The sequence below is a fragment of the Cyprinodon tularosa genome, unplaced genomic scaffold, assembly GCF_016077235.1.
Source record: "Cyprinodon tularosa strain WSP-4 unplaced genomic scaffold, ASM1607723v1 ctg370, whole genome shotgun sequence".
In the NCBI taxonomy this organism is placed as follows: Eukaryota; Metazoa; Chordata; class Actinopteri; order Cyprinodontiformes; family Cyprinodontidae; genus Cyprinodon; species Cyprinodon tularosa.
This window is the reverse complement of record NW_024039086.1, coordinates 623,905-635,024: the sequence shown is the minus strand read 5'-3', so window position 1 is coordinate 635,024 and position 11,120 is coordinate 623,905. Positions and strand designations below refer to the sequence as shown.

Here is an 11,120-nt window from a genome sequence, read left to right as displayed (position 1 = left end):
TTCTTTTTTTTCTTACAGTATCCTTGCAGCTTGTTGTTCATGCTCTTCCTGTGTAGTGGCCTCACACAGTCCCTGTAAATTCAACAGCCTCTCAAGTCGCTGACCAGGGTAAACAAACATACAGCTAATGTCTGGGACTGTGAGGTGGAGCTGGGCCACAATATCTGTGCAGCTGTTTCTTTTCTGTCGGCTGAGTTGAGGGTAAGTGTTGAAGCTCTAAACCTTCTGCCCACCCTGGCTGAGTAGGGGGGAGGGGTACTCTGATGGCTCAACCCAAGGTGAAAAGGGTGCCATGGTCCTGGAAATGGAGACTCCTGAGTATGACTCGGCCAGTTGGGCTGGGGGTGGGGTGAGCAGTTGGGATGGGTGCTGTCTGCCTTGAACCTTTAGGAGACAGAAATCCTTCTGCTGCTCACTTGCCTTTTTGCAGTTCTTACTTTCTCTCTTACCATTTCTCTCAGCTTCCCATCTGTATGTTATTTGGGCCTGGCTCAGGGGAGAGGCAATCCCACAAGGGGAGAGAAATCAGGGCAGGGAGGGAGGAGAGGGAAGAGAGGAAGTTCACAAGAGTTAGTTTAACTGGATTCAGCAAGGGCCGGGCAAGGGGGCAGTGCTGAATCTGGACCTTAGGAGGAGCGGAAAAGTTAAGTGAACGGGTGAAGAAGCCCAGAGGACACTGCTTGTGACAGAGACGGAGAGGAGGGAGATCGTTGGGCAAACACAAATATGGCTACTAATTCCCTGTCCTTGCTCTGCGTTGTCTCCATCCTCTCAGGGATTGTTTGTACAACTTCTGCCACCAGGTTTGGGGAGCAGCAACTCACTGTACTTCAAGTAAGACTCCTCTACATTTTGATTGGTCTTCTTCTCATGTTATGCGGTGATTAATTTGGTCTGCCTTCCCTAACCTCCTGCTTACATCAATGGTTTTGGCTTCCAGACAATGGGTCTGGTTCATAAAATCCTGACTGTCTCTGCTGTGTTTTCACAGTGCATTGTGGTCATCCATGTACATGTTTGTTTTAGGGTGACTCTGAGAATGGAGCTCTGATAATCTCTGGAGTTACTGTCTCCCCTGCTGTCATGTGCCTACTGCCCCTCCCTGACAGTTTCTTAATAGAAACAAGCTGCCGGTCTTTAAGCCGGAGTCCAAGGGAAGAAAACAGACAGGCAGAACATGGGGGACAAGCTGCCTTTAGCTTACAATCCCACTGGCTTAGTTAAGCTTCACAAGGTTACTTAAAAGACTGGGATGACCTACTAAGTTAAGATGTTGACACCAAAAAGGGAAATCTAAACATCTCATTCTTATATGCTTGAGTTGCCGAGACCTTACTGTAATCCTCAGCTGCAGTAGGCTAGGTTTTCTTTAAAATACTTTTTAGATTTGCTGAAGTTGATCCCTAAGTCATACTTAGTGGATTTGTCTGTTTCAAACCTGTTAGCACTAAACTGAGCATATTTAGAAGCTAAAACAGTTTGACTCAGTGGCTGTTTTATCTACAAAAAAGGGCAACATGGTCAGCCAATGTCACGCCTTGACGATTTAGACCAGTGTATGCCTGACATATGAAAAATGCTGGCAAAAACACTGGAATATGTTGAATAAGTTATGGCTACGTTTTTGTATAAATTATTAGCACAGTGAAGCATGCTGAAACCTATGAGTAACTTCTACATAACTGATGTGTAACCTATCAAGAACTTCTCTCCAAAGCATGTCAACATATCGGACATGTTCCAGATGACCGCTGAACGTGTTTACAACTTCCAGCTACTGTATAATGGCGTATTGACAGCGTTTTGATATATATGCTTCATAAAACTGATGCTTCGTAATGCTTGTGCATCATTTCATTGGCATTATGCATAAGTTAGGTTGTCGTTGGACATAAGTTCTGGACTAGTTATCAATAAGAGTATTTATAACGAGTCCAGATGCATACGTTTAAAGGTGAAAAAATCCAGCATTTTAGGAGATTTTGGAACGTTGGGCATACGCTGGCTAAATCGACAAGGTGTGACAGGGCCCTTACCAAGGCAGGGATTTTAAATTGTACTTTTGGACACATCACTGTTTGGCTAAACTAAAAAAAAATGCACCACCTTTATTTGAAGTAAATCCATGAAAAACACCAAAATAAGAGTTGTTTGTTTGTTAGGCCTCACCTAAGGTCAATGATCATGTGGCGCCTTTCTGATTCTCTGGTTCTCTCTTGCAATACTGTTCAGAAACTGGATTTTTTTTCCTATAAGTTCCACCAATATCTAAAAGTGGTTGACCTTCATTTAATTTGAGGGATTAACTGAATCATGGCCATTTTGATCCTACTTGCATTGATTGTATTCCTTTGTATGACATGTAATTTTTATTCCATTTGTTAGATAACTTCAGTGTTTTAAGTTTATCATAACCACATCAGTTGATGGAAACATGAATATTTACTGCCAGCACATGGCGGTGGTGTACAACAATGTTGATATCTGCTATTCTTGCCTGGTGCAAAAACTATTTTTAGGCTTAATAGGGACTAAGTAAACATGATCAGGATGAGTCCTTGGGCATATATATTTAAGCATGATCATGGTTTTCATTTTTTGGGGGGCTTAGTAGGTGACAATGCCCCTTTAACTTTCCATAGCCCTACCTATAATCGGTCAAAAGGCCTTTCTGAAGCTCTTACAGGGACTAAACCCTTTAACACCAAGTGTATATCTACATAACTTTTTTAAACATCTATATATATATATATATTTTTGCGCTAATGTGTCATGAATTACACAAATAACTTATCTAATAGGTTACTAAAAACCAACACTTTTCTTCATTTCCCAGAATGACAAGTCCAATAAAAAAAAAATAATAATTTTCTGACAAATATTGTATGCATTAGGCTTCATTGGATTGATTTTAAGACCTAGAGCAAGTCTTATAGTCTGTCCTTGTCATGAAACAGGACAGACCACCCATTCACTGACACTCTGAAGGGAGAAACACAGGTTAGTGACCACAATCATCTGACGGAGATGATTATCTGTGTGAGTCACTTACCTGGTTTAACAGGCCAGTCCATCCTCTCTGAGGAAGGCAGGATCTAGCCAATGCACTGCCAAACGAGATGCGACGTAGAGCCGCCCGGAGTGTAACCGACACAGCAACCACAGTGACCAGGCAGGAATCCAATCTAGATCAGAAAAAAACATATCAGAGAGGACAGTTCTGGAATCCAGGAGTCGGTAGCCCGGTCAGGGGTTCTGACACAGGAACAGAGAGATCCAGGGTTCCAGGAATCCACAGGCTCAGTGGTTGAGGGACAGAGACAAGACATGGTACCAGAATAGCTGCGAAACTTTAAACTAGTCTCCACCTAGGAGCCAGGGCTATGGGACGTTGAACTAGCCTTCCCCTCAGCTGAGCCAAAACAAGAACAGAGAGCGCTCAGCGGGAAAGAGCCAGGACACTATCAGGAGACGACAAGACAAACACCAAAACCCTCTCAACCCACTGGCCTCTGAGGACAGGAACATGAACCTTGGAATAACAAAAACTAACAAAACAATCTTTCAAACATCAAACAATGATCTGATATAAATGAACAGATGCAGGAGGATAAGATGAGGAATAATTAGGAACCGGGCAAAGTAAGGCAAGTTGAATGAATTGAACAATTAAGGTCAGCTATCAGGGCAGATCATGACAGTTCTAATCTCCAGATAGGCTTTAAACCCCAGAAAGTCCAGCTTAATCACAAATGAATCACAATCACAAATCTCAAGACTTTTACCCCAAGTCAAGCCTGTATTCTCTTTGTGAAATCTTTTTAATTTTTCCTTTCTGCTGGAGCTGTAACCCTGGTTTATTGTTGGTTCATGAACTCTAAATTAGCTCATTATTAATATTCCATAGTATTTTTTTATATTTGATAGTTAAATAAAATATTCTTTGAATCATTTAATAGGTGTTTAAAGGAAAAGTCCAGTCAGCAAGAATAATCAATGGATCATTATCTATACCAAAAACTAATATTTTTGCAGTAATTCAATGAATTTAGCGTTAATCAATTAAAAAAATAAAATTAATAATTTCCATTACGATCACTGAGTCTGGGAGCAGCCATTTTTGCCCAAATATAGTAACCACTCCCTCCTGCAATCTTCCAGCAGTGATGTCACGGTGCGGTAAGCCTAGCGCCATTCTCCCGCTTTACAAGCAAAATCAATGGGAACTACTAGACACATCTGCAATTAACAACAATTATTGAAGATTTTCAGAGGACTTCACCATTGAAATTCACCAGAGCTATAGTGAAACTGACTATGCCCACGTGCATGGCAGCTGGATGCTGGAATACATCGGGTAAAAGTAAAAACAAAAAGAGTTATTTCACCTTTCCAATTCCTGAGCCTCCACGGACGGGTTCGTCGTTGGATTGCCAACTTGAAGAGGGAGGATTTGCCATCGAACTTCTGGCCAGAGAAAAAACCCGTAATATGTAGCCAACATTTGGAAGAAGAATGTTTTCAAGATGACTTGGATAATAGCGCGTTGTGACAAACACCAGATACAGCACTGGGACTTGATGAACAGCCGATACCGCACCGTGACGTCACAAACCAGTAGGTGGCAGTAGTGTTCTTTGGCAAAGATGGAGGCCTCCAGTAAAGCACATTCACATGAAAATTAGACTTAATTAAAAACACTGATCATTTATTGAACAGTATGGAATAATTTCATATTTAAAGCACTTTCAGAAGTTTGAACTCTGAATATGACCGGACCTTTCCTTTAAGCACTGGTTAAAAAGCTAATACCAATTTTTAAAAGCACTAATTAAATGTCATATTTACTCACTTAGAAATATAGACATCAATGCTTTAAGAAGGGAAAATTACGTTAAACAAAACTTAAAACATTAGACAAGATAACAGGTTTTGGTACCTTTTCATTCAACTGCATGGCTGCTTTACATACAGCTACAATCCTTTCGATTGTATGTTTCTAAAGTTTGTTTTATACTGCAGTAATTCAATCAATAAACGTTTTACTTACTGAAATTAAAATTAAATGAAGGGAGTTGAAACGGCAGCACAGATGAATAATTTGTAGTTTTTGGTATTACTAAAACCTGCTTCCATTTTTTTGTATATTATCTGTCTTTGTTTGTTTTCATACTTTTTGGACCTTAGTGTCTCCTGAGAGGAAGCATAGCCGGAGACTTAGTGTGCATAGTTTTAGAGTCCGGGTGAGATTCTCATGACCTGGGATCTGTGCTTCCCCTGAGGATGTTCACCAGACTAATGTCTAGATGATCCATTTAAAGCCTTAAACCGATAGCCAATGAGAAAATGAGATTCCAGATTAATGTTCTAATCAACACTGCACAGATTCAGCAGAATAAAGGACTCCTGTGAAAATATAGGGTGATGCCATGACAGCATAAGTTTGAAAATCCACAGAGAGTATTACTTTAAACATCTTTCATGTGTTGGAGTGGAGCCTGTTATGTTTGATAGCAGCTCTGTAGTGCACAGGGAAAGCTTTATGGTTTGTCCTGAAAGCGCTGTAAGATGAATTCAATAATTTAAAACTGAAATGCCACATCAGAAAGAACAGGCTGAAGCTTTTTCATCATGCTGAATGTCAGCTTTGTGTTTTGTGTCTGGCTAAATGCAGTGGGCTGGTGGAAAATAACTGTCATTGCAGAGACTTTGGGTAAGAATGACAAGTGTTTCTGTCTGTGTTAAAACTGTCTCTTAGGTTCACCTTTAAAAGATTAATAGTCAACTGATTTAAGGGACAACTCACCCCTTATTCAGCTTTTTTTGCTAACAGACTTTATAAATATATGACCAATCATTGGGCCTCATCCAAGAACAGTTTGTATGAACACATTTTACAAGCTTGTCGCCCAGCGGCCCCAAGCAGTCGTTTAGTTTGCTTACAGTATACTTTGGGTCAGCCATGATAGCAGCCAAGATAGATAGATGAAAGAAAGAAAGAAAGAAAGAAAGAAAGAAAGAAAGAAAGAAAGAAAGAAAGAAAGAAAGAAAGAAAGAAAGAAAGAAAGAAAGAAAGAAAGAAAGAAAGAAAGAAAGAAAGAAAGAAAGAAAGAAAGAAAGAAAGAAAGAAAGAAAGAAAGAAAGAAAGAAAGAAAGAAAGAAAGAAAGAAAGAAAGAAAGAAAGAAAGAAAGAAAGAAAGAAAGAATATTTTGATTTAAAAAAATCAGCATCATCAGGGTCATGATGAGGCACTGATGGGTTAGTGTCCATTGTATGCGTTGATTTTGTAGACTCTGAAATTAGTTGCCCCCGTGTCATTAGCATGCTCTGCAGAACCTTTCGAATCTATGTCTGCTCAGGAACTCAAATGTGCAGGGGGATTTACCATTAGGCAATACTAGGCAGTTGCCTAGGGCCCCAAGTTCCTGGGGGGCCCATAAAACTCTGTTTACATGTCTGGTTAATATAACTGTTCCTTATTTGTGCACATTATACGCTTATAATATTCTAAGCGTCCCCCCCACCTTAAACAGACGGCAGCAAACCATTTGAAAACAAATGATGTGAAGAGCAGTGTTGCCAACTTAGTGCTTTTGTCACCACAACATCTAAAAGCAGCGAACTCTGCTCTCCAGAGCAAGTAGATTGGTAACCCCGCCTCCTGCTCTCCTCTATCTTGTCTGCTGTCATGATTCATGCAGCTATTATTTCATCCAAATGAAAAATGGAGAACAGAGAAGCAGATCATGGCTTGTCTACAGTGAAAAGAAGGACTGGGTTATTTACTTTGGCCTTTTTGGAAACACAGGAAGGAGCAATCAGCTAAGTGAGCTTAGTGCTTGGAAAAAATCTTTCATTCCTTTAGAGACAGCATGAAAAGTCAGCTGAGTACAAAACATAGAGAGGAAAACAAGAAGAAAAGGGACAAGAAGAGAGGGACACAACCTAGAACAGATAATGGATGTCTATTATATTAACATTTCTCTATCTGTAGAATGGGTCTGTTTTATGAGTTGACTTTTTTAATTCAGAGGGGCCCCTGCCTGTCTTTGCCTAGGGTCCCAAATGTCCTAAACCCGCCCATGCCTGAATAGAATATGTTTTTTAAAACGTTTGAGTTGTAAGCCCACTCAGTTGCTCTAAAGCCCCACCAAACCAAGGCTTCTGGTTTAAGAACAAAGGAAAAAAATCTGTGCAGAACATTAGATTAATTACAGCTGTTTTAAATCGCTCTCTTTCATAATTTCCTCCATAATTACATCAGTTGGTTTGTTTTCCTCAGATCTTTTTTTATTTTCCTCAGTTCGAAGGCCAGATGTTTCTTGGCTTTAGAAAAAAAACATTATAAAGGGAGATTTTATGAAACTTTTGATGGTTTAATGAATCCAGCTTCATTTCCAAGTGTTGACACAAAGTTAGTTGTTAGTTATGGAGGAATTCATGTCATGGTGTGACAGAAAAATCACTCAGTTTTGTTTTTTTCTTGCTTTAAATGTTGTTTTTTTCCATAAACTTTTTAATTGGGAAGTTTAGTCTCCTTCCATTCCAGTCAGCCACATATTTGCAGGGAAGCACAACTCCAGTGTATGGTAAAGCAGAACTGCTCTGCTCAAACCGGCAAACGCTTAGGGAGACCCACAGGAAATGTATTCTGCAGGAGATAGCGGATGTTTAACATGAGCTGGCCACAAACACAGCTTTGTCTCACAGCCCATCTGTGGATAAAACAAAGTATGAATCACAAGCATCGACAGCTGTAAGTCTGAGGAATGTTCCACCCTCTGCTAGCTCTGAATGCGCTCCATCAATGTCCGGCTGACTGCATGGTGCAAGAAGGTCAAACTCTGCAGTTCTAACAGAGCGCTATTGTACGCCTCACTGAGTGCTGCAGCTTCAGAAGTTTAAAGGATGGAAGTGGTGTGTGAGAGACACAAAGAGAGACGGTGTGGAAGTCTGCAGCAGATCATCCTGGGAGCAGACACGTGACGGAAAGCCTGGCTTCCTCAAAACAAGTCGCACTGCTAGAAGAGGACAGCTTACTAATACACTTAGGTGGTTAGTAAGACTTTCAGAGAAGGTTTTATCATTTTTCACAAAAAGGTATATGGGTTACATTTTCGTAAATACTATCCGAACAAATATAAATATACATTTCAGAGAAAATGCAGAAGAGCAGCGCCGCTGGGAGTCGTTTGTGAAAACGCTTTTGTTTTTTTTGGACAATGGACTTATGAGCCTATAGGCCTGTTTAAAATACAATAAAAATTAATAAGTACATAGATTGAGATTTACAACTTTAACACAGAAATCATAAGTTCACAATTGTAACAATGCAGATTTGGTCAGCTGGCAGGAACTTGAGTCACTGTGTTCATGTCACATGTGACTCTATTAGCTCCAAAATCCTTTAACCCAAACCACAAGGAAATAATTATATTATTGTACTATTTAAACCTTATTGAACAGTTCTCCATTACACAAAGAACCAAAGATCACAGTAAGACTCTAAAATACTTTGATTACGTTAAACTGCACGAACAGATATGAGCTACAGGCAGGGGGCCCCGCCTGGTTAAAGGTGTCTAAATGTTGAGATGCGCTCTGAGGAGAAAGTCTCTCATAAGTGGATGAAACCGAAATGCGTTTCTGTGTCATATTTCCTCCTCGTTTCAGTCATTTGACTATGTAAATTTACTAGTCTGCTGCCGCGAGCGGGATACCATGCTCTAGCTTGCTTGATGTTGCCATGACAACATAACTTCGATGGACTTGTGTTGATTAGGCTTCAAAACAATGAGATTAAAATCCAAATACACGTAATAGTAAAACAAAAACAGGAGAAAATAATTTCCCAAAATATCCATCCATTAATTTTCCGTCACGCTTATCCCAAGCTGGGGTCGTGAGGGGTGCTGGTGCCTATCTCCAGCTATCAGTGGACGAGAGGCGGGGTCCACCCTGGACAGGTCACCAGTCCATTGCAGGTTAACACAGAGACAAACAGGACAAACAACCATTCACACACACACTCACACCTAAGGGGACTTTAGAGAAGCCAGTTAACCTAACAGTCATGTTTTTGGACTGTGGGAGGAAGCCGGAGTACCCGGAGAGAACCCATGCATGCTCAGGGAGAACATGCAAACTCCATACAGAAAGACCCCGGGCCGGGAATCGAACCCGGTTCATAAGAAATGCATAAGAACTTGATAAATTGCACAAAGTATTTTTAATACATTTCTTTTTAAATCTACCTGCAGGAGTTGGGGGGTTTTCAACACTTTGAGCATTTAAAAAAGCTCAGTGACAGTTGTCAAAAGAGCAAATTACATTTTAACATCTGCAACTGATTTACTTTGACTCCAGCTGGAGTTAATCATAACAACCAGTTTGTATGTGAGCCTTTCTGCTTAAGTTGATTAAGAAATGAGTGGTGGATAAACAAATGAAATCTATTATCACGTACAATGGTGACTCAGGATGCAGGGGTGTTTTTGGACTGGATAAACACAGAGCGCGTCTCTAATGTGTCGTAAAACAATGATTAGTAAAAGATTTTAATGTTTAAAGTAGATTTTAGTGTGTTATAAAAATAACATGATGTGTGCAAAGAATTAGCACAATGAAAGATAATAACACAATTTTAAGGGAAAATGCATTTATGTGGCGTCATAAAACATCACCAAGGATGTAATATATAGCAACATGATTCCAAAGAATTAATCATGAATCAAATTAATGAATAAAAAAATGACTGTGAATCTTCGCCAGCATTACAACATGATTAAATTAAAGCCAGTAGATCTTAGAAGCTGGGATTCAGCCAGATACGTTTACAAGGCTTATAGTAAGTGCTTGCAATGAATGTTTATGAATCCAGGCGAGCAGACTGGTAGCAAGCTTGGGTAGGCAGCTGATGTTGGTGGCAGGCAGAGCAGACAGGTGGCAAGCTAAGGGAGGCAGATGAAGATTGACCCTGCGTACAAACGAACTGGCTGATTGCAGATCATGGCCGACAATGACTGAACAGAGTGGAGGCAGACTTTGACTAGACAGGATGAAGGTAGAATGAACTGATGGCAGGCGAAAAAGAGGCTAGACATGATCGGAGTCAGAGTCTGATGATATCAAATGAGGACAGGCCAAGCAGAAGAACACAGGAGCACACTGACACTGGGGGGAGTCTCATACGGGCAAGTAGGAGAAGAAGACATTCTTGCAGGGAATGACTGAGAGAGGAATCTATAAACAGGGAGAACCAGGGTAATTGGGATGCAGGTGCATCTGTTCATTTTAATAAGCATAGTAAGGAGGTGCAAGCGGCCTGCCAGACACCCCACCCCTACCTGCCCATCCACACAAAAATAAAATTTGACTAAATCTATGACATTCAATGGTAAAAATACCAACACTTTATAGACTGTAAATCTGTTTAGAGCTAAATAAGCTCTAGTGTAAGGTTTAATATTCTATGAGTTGAATTAACTCTCCTGACTGTGCCTTGGTCGGGTTCATTGTAGCAACGGCTAACAGAAAAAAAAAACTGTTTTCTAAAAAGCAAAAAATATAATTCACCTTCAGAAAGAAGGTACTGTCACTGATATTCCACACAAAATGTGTGACAATACAACATCATATGTTGGATTACTCCCACCTCCCATCATAATTAAAAACTGTTTGTGACTGAAGCTTGTCCTAACGTTTGCACTAATAACTATATAGTTAATGGTGAATGGCCTGTAGTTATATAGCACGTTTTTAAGTCAGAGGACTTGACCAAAGCTCTTTACATTTCATTCAGTCATTCACCCATTCACTGATGTGGCAAACTACACTGTAGCCACAGCTGCCCTGGGACTCACTGACAGAAGTGATTCTATAATACAATACCACAATGTATTGAGTCAGAGGGACTGAATATGACCGCATCTGACACTATCAAAGTCAATCATTTCTTTTCTTCCACTAACTGGTTATGGACTAGTTTCTGTTTTCACAAAATTAAATTTCAGAGAGTTAATAAGCAGCAGAACATCAATTCCATAAAGTGCAGCAGTCATCAAATGTAAACAGTGTGAGAAAAATAAAAATAAGATGCATGGTTTTAGAAGATAAATCT

At 40.1% G+C, this 11,120-nt stretch overlaps 1 protein-coding gene across 1 annotated transcript in view; it reads left to right on the top strand.

The window, feature by feature from the left end:
- Window positions 1–373: 373 nt before the first annotated feature.
- The window catches only part of lama4 (laminin, alpha 4), a 60,627-nt gene continuing 49,880 nt past the window's right edge, over window positions 374–11,120 (top strand). Inside the window, exon 1 of the mRNA XM_038296503.1 lies at window positions 374–834. Coding sequence (XP_038152431.1) covers window positions 727–834 — 108 coding nt within the window. The 5' untranslated portion in view covers window positions 374–726. The remainder of the gene's footprint in view (window positions 835–11,120) is intronic.